The sequence below is a fragment of the Podarcis pityusensis genome (assembly GCF_964106645.2).
Source record: "Podarcis pityusensis genome assembly, chromosome: 17".
Taxonomy (NCBI): Eukaryota; Metazoa; Chordata; class Lepidosauria; order Squamata; family Lacertidae; genus Podarcis; species Podarcis pityusensis.
Window position 1 is genome coordinate 30,407,175 of NC_138042.1, and position 23,149 is coordinate 30,430,323.

The 23,149-nt window shown below is 43.4% G+C and overlaps 1 protein-coding gene across 1 annotated transcript; it reads left to right on the forward strand.

Annotated features, from left to right (window-relative positions):
- Positions 1-2,316: 2,316 nt before the first annotated feature.
- On the forward strand, positions 2,317-21,486 carry AMBN (ameloblastin). Its single transcript, XM_080986950.1, has 8 exons — positions 2,317-2,431; positions 5,527-5,644; positions 11,315-11,362; positions 13,231-13,350; positions 14,162-14,401; positions 16,915-16,959; positions 17,925-17,969; positions 20,481-21,486. The coding sequence occupies exons 2-8, from the start codon at positions 5,591-5,593 to the stop codon at positions 20,961-20,963; spliced, it is 1,035 nt and encodes a 344-aa protein (XP_080843076.1). The 5' UTR covers positions 2,317-2,431; positions 5,527-5,590; the 3' UTR covers positions 20,964-21,486.
- The last annotated feature ends 1,663 nt before the right edge of the window (positions 21,487-23,149 follow it).

A 23,149-nucleotide genomic window follows, 5' to 3' on the forward strand; every position in this document is an offset into this window, starting at 1 on the left:
ATCCTGGAAAGTCCTGCTTTTCCTTTGTTGTTGTTTAGTCGTTTAGTCATGTCCGACTCTTCGTGACCACAGCACGCCAGGCACTCCTGTCTTCCACTGCCTCCCGCAGTTTGGTCAAACTCATGCTGGTAGCTTCGAGAACACTGTTCAACCATCTCGTCCTCTGTTGTCCCCTTTTCCTTGTGCCCTCCATCTTTCCTAACATCAGGGTCTTTTCCAGGGAGTCTTCTCTTCTCATGAGGTGGCCAAAGTATTGGAGCCTCAGCTTCAGGATCTGTCCTTCCAGTGAGCACTCAGGGCTGATTTCCTTAGGAATGGATAGGTTTGATCTTCTTGCAGTCCATGGGACTCTCAAGAGTCTCCTCCAGCACCCTAATTCAAAAGCATCAATTCTTCAGCAATCAGCCTTCTTTATGGTCCAGCTCTCACTTCCATGCTTTTCCTTAGGAGGTCCTTATTTTCATTGGAGAAATGTTGAAGAGCATGAAGGTTGGAGTGAACCCCCAAGCCAAGGAGATAAGTAAGTATACAACTGTTAGAAGACATCTGAAAGTTTAATGTTTTATTATGTTTTTATATATGTTGGAAGCAGCTCAGTGTGGCTGTGGCAACCCAGTCAGATGGGCAGGGTATAACTAATATTATTATTATTATTATGGAATAAAGGTAAAGGTAAAGGGACCCCTGACCATTAGGTCCATTCGTGGCCGACTCTGGGGTTGCGGTGCTCATCTCGCTTTATTGGCCGAGGGAGCCGGCGTACAGCTTCCGGGTCTTGTGGCCAGCATGACTAAGCCACTTCTGGTGAACCAGAGCAGCGCACGGAAACGCCGTTTACCTTCCCGCCGGAGCGGTACCTATTTATCTACTTGCACTGGTATGCTTTTGAACTGCTAGGTTGGCAGGAGCAGGGACCAAGCAATGGGAGCTCAACCTGTCACGGGGATTCGAACCGCCGACCTTCTGATTGGCAAGTCCTAGGCTCTGTAGTTTAACCCACAGCGCCACCCGCGTCCCTAGGATGGCCCTATTTGGATGTGCCCTATCAGCACTTGCCAATGTGGGACAGCACTGGTTACTTGTCAAATATCCAGGATTAGCCTCAGGAGATTCCTGGAGATGGAGGTTGATTCCTGGAGGTTCCTGGCCATACCTTGGGGGGGGGGCTGGCAACTTATTGGGACCACCAAATAAAATCAATTACATTCAAATGCAATAAATGAGATGATATACCTGAACAGTCTACAAACGGTTATTACACAATAAGAGGTACATTACCAAGTAAAACATCCCAAAGGGTACACAGTATACAAATGGTTCAGCTTACACTAATCAGTGTAATTGGCTGACAGTGTTAGCTGTTATTATCAGCTGAGGAAGAACATTTGAAACAGTTGGTTATCCTGGAAGGACTGTCCTGCTGCTGCTGTTTTTGGAGCACCAACATCCTTCAACTTATTCCCTGCAAAATACTGCATGAGTTGTGCTTTGTCTGATTTTACACTTACCTTGGAAGGCATGTTGCCTCAAGCTTGAGTGAATCTTTGTGATGTTATACTTGCCAAAAAAATCCCTTACTTTGGGACATTTTCTTAACTCATATTAGGTGGTGTCACCATGTATATATTGGACGCGGATTGTAAATGAAGATACAATTCAGTAGTGATATAAAAGCGTGTCATCATATTATTAGACCACCATGTTGCTTTTGGATTGTCAGATTAACATATAATGTTGACACTGGAAGAAAACATGAAATGAACTATAAACCATTAAATAAATCTCAGCTGCTTTCATATATATTTTTCTTTCTTACCAGAAGATGAGGTTATGTCCTTAAATCAACATTTTCTCCTGGTTTTAGTTCATTTTGTACCTGCAGTGTGTCCATGTTTTGATACAGGTTTTGCAACTTGAACAGCTGAGTGGCAGGTAGGTATTCCACAGGGCAGTGTTTCTAGAGATGCAGCAAGGTGGAAAGCTACACCTGTGGGACAGCTACTAAAATGGAGCCGTTTCAGGTAGAACACTTCTGTTGCGGCATGGAGAGGGTGACCGCCGAGACACCTGGTGTCATAAACAAGATTTCATCTCCATTTTGCTTTGTTGCACACATTCTGTTTTTGTGCTCATTTTCTATGTGTTAGACAATGGTTTCTATAAATATAGACTTGAGGATGCAATTATAAGTAATGAGATATCATGGCTTTGAGTTTTATGTGCTGTGGTAAGGGTAGGTGGGAACTTGCTGGAAGTCTGTAATTCCCCTGCCCTTTTGCTCGGTATTGATTGGTTAGCCGGCCATTTCAATAAGGCTTATATTCTAGAGAGAGAAGTTTACAAATCATTCCTGTGAAAGCTTTATCTTCTGAAGATTTCTCGAGTTGCCTCAAGACAAGAAGGGTTGGGGGATTTTCAAGACAGCGTGAAGGTAAACATTTCTTTCCATCTTCTGTAATAGATATGCTTGGAGGAAGGGGACTGTATTCCATCACAGACAAGACTTCTGTCTGAGAAAGAAAGCAGTCACGACAGCATACACTTTTCCCTGAATTTTTGGTTCTGCCTCAGGCTAGTGGTGTGTGTGTGTGTGTGTGTGTGTGTGTGTGTGTGTGTGTGAAGAACCCTGTGGAAAAAAGTGACAAAGCTTACATTACGAGAGCTCAAGGCAAGTGTGCTAGGCCATTTCCAGAGAGTCACTATTTTGTGGGTAGGATTTAATTGCACACTGACAACTTTAGTTTGGGCAATTAAAGTGGATTTGGTGCTCTTGCAGAACAAACCCTTTCAAAAAAAATAACAATGGGCCTTTTGTGATGAAGGAAGTGGTCACGGGAAGCACTGGGGAAAAGTAGGATAATAATTGTGTGAAGTAGGTCCTATAGCCTCCTCAGAAACAAATCAGAGTGAATGTTCAAAAAGTAGCGGGTTATCATATCAACGCCCTGCAAACTTTGTGCAAGTTAATTACGACTCACTAAACACAGACCCACCGAGTGTCCCTATTTTCCAGGGACAGTCCCAGATTTACAAAAGCCCTCCTGGTTTCTGATTTGATCCTGGAATGTCATTAGGATGTCCCTATTTTCATCAGAGAAGGGTTGGGGGGCATGGAGTTACGTGACTCCCAAGCCAAGGAGATAAGTAACTATACAACCTTTAGAAGCCATCGGAAGGCAGCCCAGTATAGGGAAGTGTTTTTTTTAAAATGTTTAATGTTTTGTTATGTTTTTATATATGTTGGAAGCCACCTAGAGTGGCTGGGGCAACCCAGTCAGATAGGCGGGGAATAAATAATAAATTTGTTGTTGTTCTTGAATAGGATGTCCCTATTTTTATCAGATAAATGTTGAAGGCGATGTAAACAGTCTTCAGGAAACAACCTTAGTCTTTAAGGTGCCAAATAACTTACTTTGGTTTTGATTTTTGCTGCAATGGGTTGTCATAACTTCTTCCCTAAAATTTATCGTTAAGAAACCCTTTCACCTTCCCTCAGCTGCCACGAGGCAGAATGTAATGGCCGCCACAGGCAGCTGATTTGGGGCTTGTTATTGCTGTATTTTTATTCCCAGGGAGAGGCACTTTTCTACCTCAGGTGCTAAAGTAACTTGACTGGCTCTGTGTACAAAATACATTTTGTGGTGTGTGTGTGTGTAAGTGTTTGTTTGTTGGCTGGGAAGGGCACATAACATTTGCTGCTTTGCTTCAGGCAGCAAAATATATTGGGCCACCCCAATTCCCCAAGCAAGAATTTCCACATTTGTCTTCCGTTCCTCTATAAGTGAATTACAGGACAAGTGTATTTAATCTAGAAGCCCTGCCACTTGTGGAATATGGCCCCGCTGTGCTGGAGAGCTTGCTTGGGATCAATTCATTAGCATTGCTTTTTATATCTCTGTGCACTCTCAGCCTAAAATTACTTTTTGCAGTGTTAGGCTATAAACATATGACACAAGCTATTCTTTAGGGAAGAAAAATGTTTGGCACAGGGTGTATATTATGTAGGCCTGATTGTGATTGTTATGAAAACCCTCATTATCTTGTAGACTAAAGTTTCAGACAGTTTCAGCATTATTCTTATTGGAGATTAGTGTATGCTCAAAACATATATAAGCAGCAGAGCCACCAGGAACCAGAGAGGGGTTTACTCATGAGTACAATGGTACTTCTATTTGCGTTTACCTCCAGTTATGTATCCTTCGGGATACGTACACGGCAAACCTGGAAGTATTTTTCCAGGTTTCGCCCCGCACTCATGCGCAGAAGCGCTCTATGTGCCACGTGCATGTACAGAAGCGACACCTCCGGTTGCAGAAACCTCAGGATCTGACCGGAGCTCTGGAATGGATCCCGTCCGCAACTGGAGGTACTTGCAAAGTCCATTTTTAAAAGGAACAAGTTTAGTTCAAGTTCCTCTTATCCAAAAATGAACTTGTCTGAGTTCAAGTTTGCACTTTTACAAAGCAAACAAATTCACTCCCAGTTCATCCAAGCTCTTCAGTTCATAAAAAGTTTATCCTCACCTGCTTCTATGCTGAAGTGTAGGGTCTGAAATCAAATCAGTAAATGCACACAAGTAATAAGCTCTTTTGACAGGCAGAATAGGTAGAGGTAAAGGGACCCCTGACCATTAGGTCCAGTCGTGACCAACTCTGGGATTGCGGTGCTCATCTCACTTTATTGGCCGAGGGAGCCGGCATACAGCTTCTGGGTCATGTGGCCAGCATGACTAAGCAGCTTTCTGGCGAACCAGAGCAGCGCACGGAAACGCCATTTACCTTCCCACCGGAGCAGTACCTATTTATCTACTTGCACTTTGACGTGCTTTCGAACTGCTAGGTTGGCAGAAGCAGGGACTGAGCAATGGGAGCTCACCCCGTCACGGGGATTCGAACCACCGACCTTCTGATCGGCAAGTCCTAGGCTCTGTGGTTTAACCCACAGCGCCACAGGCAGAATATTAACAGGTAATGATTCCCCCATAGCTGCATTACAGTACCAGAAAAGAATTGCCTGCCACACAACTGGCACAAGGCATTGTTCATTTAGTTCCTGTACCTCTCCTTTTCTCCATAAGCTACTCCTGTTGGAAGAGCAGGACTCCGTTCAACAGGGAAGATTCAAAAATGCCTCGCATTCCTCCTTCTGACTGCTTGGCAACAGTGTTAAGTGATGAAGCATCCTTAGACATGCAGAGCATCATGGGAAGGGCTCCCTCTACCATTAGGTTGAGTGTGATGTCATGATTTGGGGTATAGTGAAAAAGCAGCAATTAAATCCATTTAATTAGTGATTAAAATAAATTATTTGATTTATTGGCATTGTATTAACATTGTATTGTAATGTTGTATAATAATTTTTTTCCCCATCCTCCTAGGGATGTGGGGTTTTTGTTTCAGTTGATAAAAGAACTTCACCAACCATGGGTATTACGTACCTCAAGCATGGAAGGCAAACCACATTTGTCAAACGGGTCTTTGCACTGACTATGCCACTATTTCACTGTTTACTATATTTCATTTCCAGGACCTCATCATCCTCTGAAATTCTTCCCAGGTCCTTTTTTGACTCAAGACATAACATCAAAGATATGAAAAAATGGATCCTTATCTCAGTCCTATTAGGGATCTGCTCTGCAATGCCGGTAACTAATACAATTTTACCTCAAACTGTTGTCCGTCAAATTAAGGAGAACCTGTTTCATGTTTTGTTTTGTTACTAGTAGTATAGATTGTTATTTTGGAGACTTGACATGCACAGTGCTTTCCAGAGTAGATGATCCTCTGGTTTTTTCTCATGTTGGAGGGAAATATAACATCATAAATATCAAGATGGCTTCCAAGGCATTTTACAAATGGTTTGAATTTTATATGACAAAGGCCCAGTGTTGCTACAACCCTGCTGAGACTGGGAGCAGATTATGGGCTTGATGGCTTGCTCCTCACACAACCTCTTTCCCTATCCAGATAAATTTTCCCCCTTCCTTTCTTCTCCCAACATTAACTTTAATTTTGCTTCAGATGAGCAGCAGCAGAAGCCATGGGCAATGCAAGCCAGGGCTGAAAACTATTGTTTGCAAGTATTACAACGTTAAACAGACATGGCTTCCTCCAAAAACTCACGAGAAATGTAGTTTGTTAAGGGTACTAAGAGTTCTTCGGAGACCCCTATTCCCCTCACAGAGCTACAATTTCCACAGTTCTCTGGGGAAATGGGTTGACTGTTAAACCACTCTGGGAACTGTAAGTTCAAATGGGAAATATCATCATCATCCTTTTTATTCGACCGTCAGTCAGAAAAAAGTACATTTTATCAATACACAGTTAAAAACATCCAGGAAGATTTTAAAACTTGGCCAACACTAAAATGGGCTAAACAGATATCCCCATATCAATACAGTCAATTATAGTCTTGCGACGCTTAAAAGCTAAAAAGAGAAATTTGGCCACCAAGGAAGGTATAGCTCTAGTGGCGTTATTCAGCAAGTGTAAAACCTGGTTTTCTCCGGGTAGGAAGCTGAATTGACATAGGAGAGGGTCTATAAAATTTTGTCTAAGCTCTGCATAAGAAGGGCAAGTCAAGAGAATATGTCAAATGGGAAATAGGTATCTCCTAAAAACTCTCAGCATCTTTAACAAGCTACAATTTGCAGAATTCTTCGAGGGGGAGCCATTATTGTTTAAAGTGGTATGATGATGCTTTAAATGTGGAGTGCAGGTGCAGCCTAGGTGATGAGGAGTCCCATTACTTTAATCAGGACTATGTCATGCCTAACCCAGCTTGGATCAGGTCCATTCATTTTTGTGTCATTTTGTGTGGTTGCACAAAGGTGAATCTGTGGCCATTTTTAGACACCTAAGCCTCAGTACAATATAAATTCCATGCAAAAGAGCAAGTCAGCAATGGAAAACCTGCTTCTCCCCTTTCTGAATACAAGTGATTAGCACCTTCCCAAATGCAAGTGTTGCAAAAGGTAGGGGGAGATTCAAGAGATATTTTGTTTGTCCGCAGATGCTTCTTCAACATGCCGGGATACCTGGAAGGGGTGGTATAAGCCTTGAGGTATATTTTACCCCCCACCTGCACTTGCAAGTACAGTGGTACCTCGGGTTACATAGGCTTAAGGTTACATATGCTTCAGGTTGCAGACTCCGCTAACCCAGAAATATTACCTCGGGTTAAGAAGGATGAGAACAGAAATCTCACAACGGTGGTGAGACAGCAGCGGGAGGCTCCATTAGCTAAATTGGTGCTTCAGGTTAAGAACAGTTTCAGGTTAAGAATGGACCTCTGGAATGAATTAAGTACGTAACCAGAGGTACCACTGTATCTCTAAAATATCCGGAAGTCATTATGATAACCTTCAAGGAGAGCCGGTCCAATTAGCATCTTAAAATAAGCTTTTCTGAATGATGGTGTTTGCTGTTTTAAATCATTAATGCAGTAATGAATAATTAGCCAGGGCTGCAGTGCTACAGCTGGTGAAAGGCTAGCTGAATTGTCTTAGGAAACTGTAAATGCCATCCTCTAGCAGAGAGGGAGATCTACAGACAGGCCTTGGCACAGAGAGCCCTGCAAGTGCAGATGTTCCACTAGTAGTGGGGGTGGGCAAATCAAGGCATTCGGGGGCACGTCAGGGCAGCCATGGATCATGGGGCCAACACTCCCTCATGCCCCTGGCACACCTACAGAATGATCCAGAACCAAAGGCAGCTTTTGCGTAGCGCAACCAGAGGTGCCACCATTGTTTTGGCTCTCTCCAGTATATTTTCTGTGATGCTTAAAGGTAAAGGTAAAGGGACCCCTGACCATTAGGTCCAGTCATGACCAACTCTGGGGTTGTGGAACTCATCTCGCTTTATTGGCCGAGGGAGCCGGCGTACAGCTTCCGGGTCATGTGGCCAGCATGACTAAGCCGCTTCTGGCGAACCAGAGCAGCACATGGAAACGCCGTTTACCTTCCCACCGGAGCAATACCTATTTATCTACTTGCACTTGATGTGCTTTCAAATTGCTAGGTTGGCAGGAGCAGGGACCGAGCAACGGGAGCTCACCCCTTCATGGGGATTCGAACCGCCGACCTTCTGATCGACAAGTCCTAGGCTCTGTGGTTTAACCCACAGCGCCACCCGCGTCTGTGATGCTTAGGAACAAATAAATTCTGTTGAATATGGACTTTTATAACTAATTCACCACCCAAGACTGTACCTGTCATTATTTACTCTCTCTATCACCTGCAACAAACGATGGTTACAAGAGTTAATCTCAACATCACCTAAGAACTGGCATGCAGCAGCTGGGCTGCTGATATGCACATTCTGCTAGTGGAGGTTGGTGCACTAGGGCAAATGTGGCAGTGCCCCCAACAACCTTGGTCTGCCCTCTGCCCCTGCTTGCCTGCCTTCTTACAGACATCCAGTCCAGGGGGTGGCACTGGCTGTCAGCTTCTCTCTCTCTCCCCCTCCACCATCTCAGCATTGTCTTTGCAGATGTCAGCAGGGAAAATGATGGGGACCAAAGTAGAATTAGTTATCTCTGCCTGTCATATATTCCCTGACCATTTGATAGATGAGAAGGATGAATTTTATGTATACAGTGGTGCCTCAGAAGTCGAACAGAATCTGTTCGACTTCCAAAATGTTCAGAAACCAAGGCGTGGCTTCCAATTGGCTGCAGGGAGCCCCGCAAGTCACGTCGGACATTCGGGTTCCAAAGAACGTTTGGAAACCGGAGCGCTCACTTCCGGGTTTGCAGCATTTGGGAGCCAAAATGTTTGACTCACAAGGCGTTCAGGAACCAAGGTATGAATGTACTCTGTGTTAAGAGCTAAATATGAATTACCTTTAAATGCTCGATGGCAATATCTTCAGAAAAAGCATTTGCTAACTACCATTTACGGACCAACAGCTTTTACAACTCCAGAGACCCCAGAGATATTAAAACAGCTGATTAATTCTTATGTAACAAGGAAAAAAACCCTATTACCTTATAGAAATGTTTATTAGCAGCAAACCAGTTCAATGCACATATATTAAGGAAGGAGCGGAATAAAGAATTTGAAATCTTGATCTCGGCCAAGCAGTGGAAAACTGTGTTAAGCTCTGTAACAGGGTTTCCCATACTTGGATCTCCAGCTGTTTTTGGACTACAACTCCCATCATCCCTAGCTTGCAGGAGCAGAGGTCAGGGATGATGGGAATTGTAGCTCAAAAACAGCTCTAGACCCATGTTTGGGAAACCCTGTTCTATAACAAGGGTGGCTCTGGGCCTTAAACAAAGACTCGTACAACCTGCAAAGAAGAAAATTTGACAGATTTTCACCACCCCTTTCCTCTCCTGGACGCTAATGCTTCGGGCCATCCCATGAAACTGTCCAGTAGGAGATTCTGAACAGATAAAAGAAAAGTGCGTCTGTGCACAATGCATAAGCAACACGTGGGAATCGCTGCCACAATGCCCATTAGCTTGGATGGCTTTCAAAGAGGAACAGACCATTTTAATACAGGATTGGTCTACCAAGGGTTACTAGCTGTGATAGTAACCTCCACTTTCAGAGGCAATGTATTTCTGAATACCATTTTCTGGGCGCAAAAAGTTGAGAAGGGCTATGGTTTCATGCTGCGTTTGAGGGCTTCCCAAAAGAATCTGGCTGGCTGCATTTGGATACAGGATGTTGGCCTAGACTGGATGTGTGTGACCTTGATGTGATCCCGCAAGGTTCTTTTTATGTTGATCTGACACAGGCATTCTACAATATCTTTTCAAAAATTTTATTGGTTTTTGCAATATCAATGACAAACAAAAACATAAAACAAACAAAACATAACAAACATAAGTCATAACCTTATTGAAAATAACAGTTATTTACTTTGTAGAACGACTTCCTCGTTTCCCCTTAGTGGAATTTCATTGCATATCCTTATAACGGTTTTCCAAATCCCAATTTTAATACCCTTTAAATTAAACATTAACATCCTTAAATCTTCTCCTTCTTGTATTAAACATATTATTTTATCAGTTAACATAAATACAATCCTAAGCCCATTAAGTATCTGGACGCTATTTCCTGTTATTTTAGCTTAACAAATTTAGCTAAATAATCATTAAATTTCTTCCATTCTTCGTGGTGTTCCTCCTCCTTCTGGTCACGGACTCTTCCGGTTAGATCAGCTAGCTCCATAAAATCCATCATCTTCATCTGCCATTCTTCTACTGTTGGTAATTCTTGAGTTTTCCACTTTTTAGCTAACAAAATAAGAGCCGCAGTTGTGGCATACAAAAATAGATTCACATCTTTCTTGGGCAATTCCGAACCTGTTATTCCGAGAAGAAAGGCCTCTGGTTTCTTTATAAATATATATTTCAACATTTTTTTCCAATTCATTATAAATCTTTTCCCAGAAGTCTTTCACCTTGTAGCAGGTCCACTACATATGAAAGAATGTTCCTTCCTTTTGTTTACATTTCCAACATGTATTATCACAATTATGATACATCTTTGCTAATTTTACAGGAGTCAAATACAATCTATACATCATTTTCATAATATTTTCCTTTAACAAAGTACATGCGGTGAACTTCACCCCTTTCTTCCACAATCTTTCCCAGTCCTCAAACATTATGTTATGTCCTAAATCTCTTGCCCAATCTATCATCACCGATTTAACTTGTTCATCTTTCGTATGCCACTCCAGCAAAAGCTTGTACATTTTAGATAAATTTTTACCTTCAGTATCTAACAACTCCATCTCCAACTTAGATTTTTCCAAGGCAAAACCATTTTTCTTATCCAGTTTATACAATTCGTTAATCTGGTGGTAATGTAGCCAATTTAGCTTATCTTTAATTTGCTCAAATGGTCTTAATTTATAACCTTCCTCTTCCTCTATTAATAAGTCATAATATCTCAACCATTTGGTATCCATATTTAATTTTTGCCTCCATTGGTGAAAGCCATCTGGGCGTCTTTCTTTCTAAAAGGTCTTTGTATTTTATCCAAACATTATACAACAATTTCCTAATTATATGATTTTTAAATTCTTTATGGGCTTTTACTTTATCATACCACAAATATGGGCATTCTACAATATCAGGGAGTTCTTCCACAATAAGAAGGCTCTCTGCACGTGCTTAGAAGTGTTATTACTTGTGTTCGAGGCACTATCTCTGGCATCAAAAGATAAGGACCTTGAGTTAAATACCAATTCTGAGCATCAGAAATGGGCCTGGGGGGAGGGGGGCAATAAGAAGGAGAATAATATTGCGAAGATAAAATGGTTGGTATTAATGTTGTGGGTTTTTCATTTCTTTTCAGCTGATGAGACAATTGGCGGGACCAAACGGGGCAGGTGTACTCCAGCAGGTAACTGCAGCTAGTTACAGATACCCTCTTTGAAAAATTCTCTTTCTAAGTGAATGTAACTGCAATAGAAAATACATGATGCAATTCTAGAATATTTTCCTATATGACAAACTACCCCAAAAATCTATTGTTCCTTTGGCAATAGAAATCCAATTGTAATATCCTGCTTGCTCAGCAGATGTCTGCTTACATCTCCAAAAAGTTAACCGGAGGGTTGGGGGGTACCTCTAGAGTAGATTTGCGGGGGCCCAAATCTTCATGGGGGAAGGAGATGAAGGAGAATTCCCATCCTATCTGCTGGCATGATGTTGGATCTTGTCTTAATATTCAACAACTGATGATTTCCTTCTATTGGTCCACGATAGAAAGTGTTCTCTCATACCGTATTACGGTGTGGTACGCTGGTTTGACAGCCATGGACAGAAAGTCCCTACAGAGGGTGGTGAAGACAGCACACAATATCATGGGCTGTCCCCTGAGTCCATTAGATGTCATCGTAGGAGACCTATGCCTCAGAAGAGCAAAGAACATTCTCAGGGATGACTCACACCCTGGCCAGCACCTTTTTAATCTCCTGCCCTCAGGCAGGAGATATAGAAGCATGATAAGCCGCAGCAACAGGTTAAAGAACAGTTTCTACCAGTGGGCTGTGAGGCTGCTGAATGGAAGACAGCAACATTGCAGCTTATGTCCGGGGTTGGTGGTCGTACAACAGCAAACAGAGTATAACAAGGACTGAGAGATTGTGGGAGGGAGGGGGGCTCATTTAATCTCACTGTAAACAAGTGGTACAGTGACAATAAAGTATTTTTATATTTCTATAAAAATCACATTGTGTTCAACATGCGCACAGCCTGTGTACCCAGATAGTTGCGCCGTACACTTTGTTCAACAAGTGTACAGTCTATGTATCTCTGTACAAAATAGCTGATCTGTACAGATGAATGAATTGCACTGCTTCACACAAACACTTGTGCATATGTAGAGACAACTTGGGCCTGTAGGCTGTGCAATGTGTGATCAATCCTCAAGCAGTTTAAAAGTCAATTAAAAGAGACAAAGGAAAGGTACATTCTGGCTCAAGTTGGCCATGACCAAGGCTGCAATCCAATCTGCAATTATTTTATGTTCAGTGTGACATATAGCTTAGTAAATGTAGAAAGGATTTGTCTGTTCTACATTGAGAGGAATGGAATCTACTGCGTTATCCTTTACATGTCTTCTCAGAAGTGAATCCCGCTGAATTCATATAGGACTGCAGTCTTAGCCTGGGCTATCTTTGTTCCATTGGTTTCTTGGATATGCAGCCTATTTTAATGCATGTTTACTCAAGACTAAGTATGCTTACTAGAGAATAAGTACTTACTTCCAAGCAAACTTGCCTAGGATTGCAGCTATGTATGGTCAAACTAACTTTATCTAGAGGATTATGGATAAAAAGTGCAGAGCTTTTTATTTCAGAAGGCATTTGGAGGTCTTAGAGTTTAATGCTGTACTTTTGAAAAATCCTGTTGTGCTCTTGTAAGAAAGACTTTATGTTTTATTCATTGATATGGGTTTATGTTGTCTATATTTCTTTACTAATTTGTAAACCAGCTTGAGGGTTCCTTGGGTACCCAAAGGTGGAATAATTGTAAATACGGTACTTCCCTTGTTCCACCTTCCTCTTCTGCCTCTATCCCTCTATAATGAAATATATGGCTGTATTAGCGAGCAGAAAAGAACTGGGTATGTCAACATAACAGAAATCAATAAGAAAACCCATTTCCAACTATTTATGATGCCACATTCTAATGCGAGTTTTTAAGAATGCTAAAATGTGAATTGCAGCTGCAGAATATCTGCATTGATTTGTGCCATTTCTTTAGTATGCTCAGGCTTATAGCTATGCAGATCCGTTTAATACAATGTGGATACACAACTTTCTTCCGCCACATTCATCTTACTATTGGTTAAGGCGAAGACCTCAGCAACATGAAACTCAACAGGTAAGCTGCTTGTGCTACAATAATTTTGGGAACTGTACTCAGTATAATGAGGATTAAAAATAAGGTGCTTCCAGGGCATTAGAATTCTGCGGGAGAGATTCAATCACTTACTGGGACTTTAGGTTTGCCCAATTAAAGTGGACTAAAGCCTGAGTGCAACAAATCCTTTAAAAAAACACAAAAGGCCAAAAACCCCTTCAGCTTTTTGTGGTTTGGAAAGCAGTGGGGAAATGCATTGAAAAGTGTGAGGAGAATGAAATATTACCAGGAAGATGTGCAAAACAGCCTGCAAGCGAATCAGGATGGATGGAGGATAAATGTTCATTGTCAAATAACATATCGGAATGAATACTCAAGTCATAGTCTATTTTGGGCAAAAAGATCAGGATGAATGCTGAATAAACAAGGCATCTGGATGTGATGCAATCACTTTCATGTCTCTTAAATGATGACAGCCAAACTATTCCCCAAGATATTTGCTAGGAAGAATGGCAATTTTCTGTATGCTGTCAGGGCACAGTTTAGAGGGAGAAAGCCCTCTTGGAACACATAAGGAATGATTAAGGATTGTGCTATATAGGCATTTAAAGAGATCATCTTTATTTCAGTACAACTCAGTCATTAGCATCTTTTGCTAATTATTTGGCATCTTGAATACTAATGAAAGAACGTGAGATTTTGCAGGCAAGAGCCTAATACATTAGATACTTTTTAAAAAGGCATGCACTGCCTTTGGTATCATGGACATAACTTCTTAATGACTGTACCCTTTTCCTTCTGGCTATTTGTCCTCCCACGCTCCTCTCTACAGTATGAAATCAGCATGCCTGTACACCCTCCTCCACTACCATCTCAGCAGACACCCATTCTGCTTCAGCAGCCTGAAGTGCAAGAGCAACCTCTCTTCCAGCTCGTAAATTTCATTCCTACAAGGCAAGTCCAACTCCAGCAGTACGATATGCAGCCACCATTCCAGCAGAAGCCATTTCTGCTGCCGGAGGGAAACCAGCCAGTTGTCCAACAGCAGCCATCAGAGAGACAAACTCAGCAGGTCAGTTTTATAAACAGGTGACATCTAAGTCCCAAAACCACCAGTACAGGTTTCAGGGACTCCAGTGCTTGAATCCTGAGCTCCACGCCCCCCCCCTCCAGATGATAGGTTCATTTTCCTACCAAAGGCCAGTTTCTGAATTTTTGGAAGATTTTTCTTCCATAGAATTTCAAATTTCCATCCAATCCTGGTCAGCTGAAACAGTGCTGTAAAAGCATCCAGCCTCAACTGCAAGTTAGGATTAAGGCCTGTCTTTGCTATTGTTATTCACTTTGCGTCTCCTAGTCTTATGTCTCTAAATGTTTTCTTGATAGATACAGTTACCCACTATACAAGAATACTCAGGGACATTAGGTCAGGCAGTCAGTATAGAATTTTATTTCATATCGCCTTGAAAAATTAGCATTGAATTCTATGCACAAATAGGCAGCACCCATAGTTCTTTGATACTTTTCTTGGGTACGTATTATAGTACCTATTCTATATATATATTAGTTTTAGCCTTGCATTTCACTTCACTGGATGTTTCTATGCTCCTTTCTCTTGCAAAGCTCTACCCAGGTTTACTTGGAACCCCACAAGATGTAGCCCAACAACCACAGCATAGATCTGTATGTTGATTCTCAAAACAGTCATGCTGCCAGCACACTGATTCACATATCTGAACTCTCTTAACATGCAACCCCAGTGGTGCACTTAGGTGCTTTCAGGCTCAGAACTTTGTGGTATTACAGTGGTACCTCAGGTTAAGAACTTAAGTCATTCTGGAGGTCCATTCTTAACCTGAAACTGTTCCTAACCTGAGGTACCACTTTAGCTAATGGGGCCTCCCGCTGCCGCTGTGCCACCACTGAAGCAAAGTTCTTAACCCGAGGTACTATTTCTGGGTTAGCGGAGTCTGTAACCTGAAGTGTCTGTAACCCGAGGTACCACTGTACAGGGGAGGTGTGAGGCTCTTTAGACAGTAATACATATTACTTAGATCACTCCAAAATGTGGTCAGTCAGTTTTTCTGCTAGGGGTGGAAGGAACTGTCAATTTCAATTCTCTCAGTTTCTTGTTTTTCTTAAATTTAGTTCTTCACATTTCTGCAATTCTTAAAAAAAACCCTCAGCATTTTAATTTGAATTTCTCATAATAAACACATCTTCCCATGCAATTTTGTCTCAAGTACACATTTTTAAAAAGCAATTACGGTACCTATAATATAAGGCATCTTAATGATATTTTCATTGACAGATTAGCTTTTACACACACTGTCCCCGAATATATTAATTTTTGTAAATGTTGGAGAACTGCATTGCAAAATTTGGATAAGTGTCAATTTTGAAAGATCCATGTGTTTCAGTTCTTACATTGCGAATTTGATGCAGTCACCTTTAAACTGAACCAGACTTCTCACCCATCCATATTTGTGGGTTGGTGGGGGGAAGGGCTCCTGCTCATTCTCCTGCATTTGGCCCTGGACTTATGACCCAAAGTCCTACCTTGAGTGCATCAAGTAAGTATCTTGCACAGGTTTAAAAATGAGCTTGTGTCAAAGTGACTTTTCTGAGAAGTTAAGCTATGCAAGAACTCTGTTTATATGGGTGCTTTCTGTACTATCCATCATGAAGCAAAGCAGTGCATGGTAACACAGAGATCTAAAGCAAAGGCAGCCATCAAGTGTCTTCCTTTCAGCCTCGCTACCCCACATGCACACCCTACATTGACCTCACAGACAAGTCTGGGCAGGGCAGTAAAGGACTAGGCCAGGCATTTCCAAACTCAGCCCTCCAGATGTTTTGGGACTACAACTCCCATTATCCCTAGCTAACAGGACCAGTGGTCAGGGATGATGGGAATTGTTGTCCCAAAACATCTGGAGGTCCTAGTTTGGGAATGCCTGGACTAGGCAATACAGGGGGTGGGAATCCCACTTTATCATTCTTACAAGTAGGATTTATTGACCTGTCTGGAGAAAAGCCATCAGTACAGTGAATCACGTAAAATTATTGCAGTACCTCAATCTCACCCAGAAGAGGTGTTGGACTCTTCTTCCTTGGAGGTTTTAAAGCAGAGGTTGCATGGCCATCTGTAATGTATGATCTAGTTAAGATCTAGTTAAGAATCCTGCACTGCAGAGCTTTGGACTAAATGACCCTTGGGATCCTTTCCAACCCTACATTTCTATGCTCTACACTTGCTGTGAAGAGGTGATGACTTAAGTCCACAGTGTAGGTGCTAACTATAAGAGCAAGAATTGGGAACCTGTGGCTCTTCAGATATAGTTGGTTTACAACTCCCATCATCCCTGACTATTGGCCATGTTGGCTAGACTGGTGGGATTTGGAGTCCAGCAGCACCTGGAAACTCAAAGGTTCTCCATCCATGTCTTAGGGCATTTTGGTAAGACTACCATTGAGAACAAGATGCTGGCGGACCTCTAAGCTCTTCACTGTTTTGCATGAAACAACAAAGAGTACTGTTCCTGAAAGCAAAACTACTGCTAATTGGTTTTCTCCTTTGTCTAGATGCCACCCAGTTTGCATTACATGTCTTACATAGCCAACCAAGGAGTAAGTATGTTGCATTCATTTACAGGCAATGAAATCCTTATCATTATCATGTCAGGGAGACAACCAAAACATTAAAGGAATATCTGGGGTGCAGTACATCTCTGTGTGCTGTGCACACAGTATGAGAATGCTGGCGACACCAATATTGTTGTCACCCCAGTAGAAGCTGTGGCCAGCCAGCACCAGAACCAAAGGGCAAAGTGGATCTAAGTGCAGCACTTTTCCCTCACAGGAATGAATGGAGAAGGAACTCAGAGATGCCACCTGAATGAGGGCAGAGCTAGCCCTTCCGCTACAGCCAGTCCCAGCGCTCCCTTTCCTCCCCACCCAATGTTTTCCTTATCACAGTTTGATTATTTTGTCTCAAAAAGCTCAACAAGAGTATCTGAGAACTAACTTGTCACCCATCTACACATCTCAGCCCATTCATCAGCATAGTCTCATCCTTTTTGTCAATCCCACTAAAATATGACAAACGGATGGAATCAAGGAAATGATTTTTCCGTATGCTGCTTGCAAAAGAATAATTGCATTCTAATTTAGCTATTCAAATGTGTGTGTGTGTGTGTGTGTGTGTGAGAGAGAGAGAGAGAGAGAGAGAGAGGGAGGGAGAGGGAGGGAGGGAAGGAGGGAGGGAGCACACGTATGGGAATGATCATAAACCTACCCCTGGAAGCTACACATTGCAAATTTTTTAATTTCAAAAGACAGGAAGAATTTTCAGTGAAGGAAGGCAAAACACTCCAGAGCTCGTTAACTTGTTTATGATACACTAATGTTTCAAAGGGAAGGAAATAATATAAGCAGCAATTTGGACTTTTAAACCATGTAGACAGAAATGTTTTATGAAGTACAATCAAATGGGTATAATATGCTTTAATATGAAGGGTGTTTTCCCTCCACTGTACGTGTATTGGCCTGGGATGATTTGGTCCTCATATGCTGTTTGCTTACATGTTCCTTAGGCGGCTCCTGCCAGACTAGGAATAGTAAGCTCAGAAGAAATGCCGGTGAGTCATGATAAGTTGAAATATGCCTCCTTAATTACTACATTAATTTACACTGAGAATGAATGAAAAAGCAAATTCTGTCTACAAAGATACCTTATGCCAGTTTTCCCTTACCTGGTGCCACCCAGATCTTGATGGGCTCCAGCTCCCATCAGATCTTGTCTACATAGCCAGCGGTCAGTGATGTTGGGAGGTTTCTACCCTAAAACATCTGGGGGACAGCTGGTTGGGGGATGGCTGTCTTATGCTATAAACATTAAAAGCTAAGTATTATAATAGCTACCATTCAAGGGACTCTATGAATTGTAGTGATGGCATTCAGAGTTGCTAAGGAACATTTCTCGGTTACCTCACAAAAAAATTGACAGTACTTGGAGATGTCATTACCCTCAAACTGATATAATGCTGATTACAGGATTGTAATGTCAGCAGATCTCCGTAATTCTCCTACATGGCTAGATAAGTATCATAGTACAGCTTCACCAATATTGAGTGATGTATGCAGTTTACCACTGATGCTGGAAGAGAAATATTTGGGAGAAACAAATATATAGCAGGGTTTCTTTTTCTTTCTTTTTCTTTTTTTTTAAGCCTGTCAGTGCCAAGGAGGGTTAAAAAAAAAAGCTTGGCCTTTGAATAAGCAGCCACACCCTTTTTGACACAAAACATTTTCCCTCAATTAAAAGAAACTACTCCAATCTGAAGGGACGCGGGTGGCGCTGTGGGTTAAACCACAGAGCCTAGGACTTGCCGATCAGAAGGTCGGCGGTTTGAATTCCCGTGACGGGGTGAGCTCCCGTTGCTCGGTCCCTGCTCCTGCCAACCTAGCAGTTCAAAAGCATGTCAAAGTGCAAGTAGATAAATAGGTACCACTCTGGTGGGAAGGTAAACAGCATTTCCGTGCGCTGCTCTGGTTTGCCAGAAGCGGCTTAGTCATGCTGGCCACATGACCCAGAAGCTGTCTGTGGAAAAACGCCAGCTCCTTCGGCCTATAGAGCGAGATGAGAGCCGCAACCCCAGAGTCGGCCACGACTGGACCTAATGGTCAGGGGTCCCGTTACCTTTTACTCCAATCTGAATCAGTAAGTGATCCCCAACACTAAAATCCTACATTAGACTTTAATTCACCAGGAGGTGAATGAGAATCAAGCCCAGAATATTCCATTAAACACATACCTGGCATGAGAAATGCCAGCCCTATTTTTTAATACTCCCTTCTCATCCCAAAACATCTAGAGCAAATGTTTCAGCACTGAAGTCACAGCCCCCACTAGTAACAGACCATGATGTGGAGCAGGAAAACATGCATTGGTTCAGTTTGCTCGACGCCTCTCTCCTCCCCTGGCACAAGCAGCAGCAACAAACCATGCTCCCTGGTTTAGCCTTTCATCTGAACCAGGGACTGTTCTCTTGTTTCACTCAGGCCACAGTTGGTAAGCCTAAGAACAAACGAAAGGGAGCAAAGGAAGGGAGTGAAAACCACAAACTCCAGTTTGGGTATAACACTAAGCCAGGGGTTGTGCAAAGCAAGGAGTGAAGTGAGAGTCCCCTGCACATTCACAGCTATATTAACTATAGCTTACCGTAATGTGAAAATACTGCTGCCAGTGTGGATATTGCAAGAGCTCTGCTAAATGCTACTGGGGTGGGCAAGGGCAGAGATTTAAGACATGGTTTTCATTTCATGGACATGTAGCACTGCTCCCTGGAGACCACCTTTCCTCCTAATATTACTGGGAGGTTGACACCAGTGGTACAAATGGAAATACCAGTGCAAATGGTTAGAGCATGCTGCTGATAATGCCAAGGCTACAAGTTTGATCCCCATATGGGAAAGCTACACATTACTGCTTACAGGGCAGATGATCCTCAGGGTCCCTTCAAACTCTACAATTCTATGAAATATCTTAGTTGAGATTCTAACTTTGGCAAAATCCACATTTGTTTTTCATAGCAGGGTAAAACTTAGCAACAGTGGCGTAGCGTGGGGGGTGCCAGGGGGGCCGGCCGCACCGGGCGCAACATCTGGGGGGGGGGGCGCTCGCTGCCTCCGGAGTCGCCGAAGAGCCTCGGGCGCAGGCTGTAGCAGAGCCCCATGTCTCGTGGAACCGACGAGCTGTGCGCGCGCCCGGGCTGAAGGCGTCCGGCAGGCAGCGGCTCTCAGCCCCGCGCGTCAGGGCCGCGGAGGACGTGCCAGGCAGCCCCTCCTCACAGCCCCGCCTCCGCTGCTGCTGCAGCAGCTGCTGGGCCATGTTGCATTTTCCTCGCCTCTCTGCCCCCCTCCTCCTCCGGGCAAGCGGCGTGGTTTGGGCGGCAGCGCCAGCAGCAACTCGACTCAGATCGGCAGGTTAGGGGTTGGGGGGGCGCAAATTACTTGCCTTGCCCCGGGTTAGGGGGCGCAAATTACTTGCCTTGCCCCGGGTGCTGACAACTCACGCTACGCCGCTGCTTAGCAATGGGAATTTATGGCAGTCGTGGTAATGGGACACTCTGAATTTTTTTCTCTCCCAGGGTGGTGGATTTGGCGCACCAGCCTATCATGCACCAGGCCCAAACCTGTTTGCCATGGATGCTAGATATGGAAACATGCAACCAAACCTCGGTGGGCCAGGTGATTACACTGTGGAAGACGACCAGCTTGGAATAACAGAGCAGCCTGAAGTTCAAGGAGGAGCCAACGCAGGAGCTAACCCTTCAGGCAAGGGGAGCAACATCATCTCCCTAGATGGCACCCAGGGTGGTGCCTTGCCCAATGCCAACAGCAACCTGCTAAACCCTGCGGCCCAGAGCAAAGGACCAGCAGGTGTACCCCAGGCCACAGCAGCCCCTCCGGCAGCTGAAGGGCTCCCTGACAGCTTCATGCCTTTTAACGCTGACGCTGCCATGCCTTTGGATCCCACCATGTTCCCCAACACCGTACCCACAGCCAATGCAGGAAATGAAGCTGGCTACCCACAAGTAGGTCAAGATATGTGGCATTTCCAAGAGCCTTGAGTGCCCTTAAGCAACGCATGCCCACTTCTGCTCTTCAGGTATTTCCTGTGCTTGATGCATTGGCTTAGGAGGACTATTAATCTTCTACACAATGAGCACCAAAGCATTAAATGTGCTAATCAATGTATGCAGCTTGTGGCAGTGATGGCGTAATTTCCCGCCTCCCCCGCCCCCCCCCCCATGTCTTACATTTCACGTCTGGAAAAGCAACAGAGGTGCCAGATGATTAATGGCTAAAAAATGAATTCTGTTTCTGCTGGCAATCGCGGAGGTTCCCTTCCCTTTTGTTTATGCCATTTTAGCTTTCATATGCTTTAAGCCCTCGCCTGATTGATATTTTAAAGAATGATTATTATTTATGAAACCTTTGGCATTAGAAACCAGAAATGCACTCAAGATTTATAAGCAGTTGCGTGTTAATCTGGAGCTTACGGTTGGTGTGTGTCTCTGATTCTGATTAGAAGGCTCACTGTGTTGCATTGATTTATGTAGGCAGCATGTAATAAACTTTTATTTAGCCATATTAATGCTTCTTGAGGCTTGCTTTTCTTAAAATGTCGAGTAAATGACAGCGCAGTTATGCAAAAGCTGTTCACAAACATAACCAATTCTTAACCCTCAGTTGGGTCACCTTTTCCTTCCCAGATACTTTGCCTACTGCACATTACACGCAGAACTTTCAGGTAACCAGATTTAATTTTGGGGAAACCAAAGTCCCCCATTCATACGCTTCCCTGGTTGGCCAAGGTCATGTCCCTAATCCCCAGGGGCAGCCATCTTGTTTTGCTGCCTAATGAAGAATGGGAAAGTGCTGTCCCTGCCTGCAGCTGAAGTCTCATTTACCAGGGTCACATGGCAGTAGCTTCTGGTGAAATCTCTCTGGAAGCCAGCCAGAAATCTCTCTGTGCCCCCCAGCGGTGGTAGGGGGAGGCAGGGTACCCATGGAGGCACCATGCCATGGGATTGTACTGCAAACCCCATAAACTGAACTGCTGACACACCCAATTTTACAGATGCAACTCCCTTCGCATCCCTCTTTACTTAGCATATAGATTTGCAACTGGAGAAGCCAGTTGTAGCTCAAGGCCTTCCAGCTGCTTTCCTAGCACAGACCTTGAACTGCCAAATTGTCATAATCTAGGCTAGGGACATGTGATGCTAGATCAGAGCAGGGTCCATGCATTCTCTGTTCCAAAGCGGCCAGCCCAAATTCCTCTGGGAAACGTCCATGCAATTCCAACACACTTTGTGAAAGATTTTTGGTGGTCAATCCAATACCTTTTGCTGCCAGAGGCCATCCTGCTACTGCCACCCTCAGGCCCAGGTCAAGGTACAAAACTATTCAAGGGGGACTAAGGCGTTTTAAGAACTGTGACAACATATTCCACAAGCACTACCCTCTTCTTCTTCTGACAGACTATTTGCTGCCCTTTCATGACACCTCAAACCAGTTACCTGTCTTTACCTAGACCTGGTTTTATTTCTTTGGCTGGAAGGAAGGAAGGAAGGAAGGAAGGAAGGAAGGAAGAAAGAAAGAAAGAAAGAAAGAAAGAAAGAAAGAAAGAACTTGCTCTCCCACTGCCAGTTGCGCCAGCCTTCACAGACATTGTTTACTGGAGGGGTTTTCCAGTGATAAAATAAATTACTGTATTTTGACCTGTTGACCAAATGAAGAGTCTGACAGAGAGTCTGGGTTGAACTAGAGCCTCTTTATAGAAGATTAAAACCCAGAGACCCTGCAGAGGGCAACACTATTGCATACCCTCCAACATTTCTCTGATGAAAATAGAGATGTCCCATTCCACAGCAACAACAACAACAACAGCAACAATTTTATTATTTATACCTGCTCATCTGACTGGGTTGCCCCAGCCACTCTAGGTAGCTTCCAACATATATAAAAACATAATAAAATATTAACCATTAAAAACCTCCCTATTCAGGGCTGCCTTCAGATGTCTTCTAAAGGTTGCACTGTTACTTATCTCCTTGACTTGGGGGTCGCATAACATAACTCCATATGTCCCGACATTTCTCCCATGAAAATAGGGATGTCCTAAAGAAAAGCGGGGCATTCTGGGATCATATCAGAAACCAGGACAGCTGGAAAATAGGAACCCGTGGAGGGTCTGCTATTGGTGCAGGAGCAAACCTGAACCCAACTGCAGCCTCTAGAGTGCAGGCGC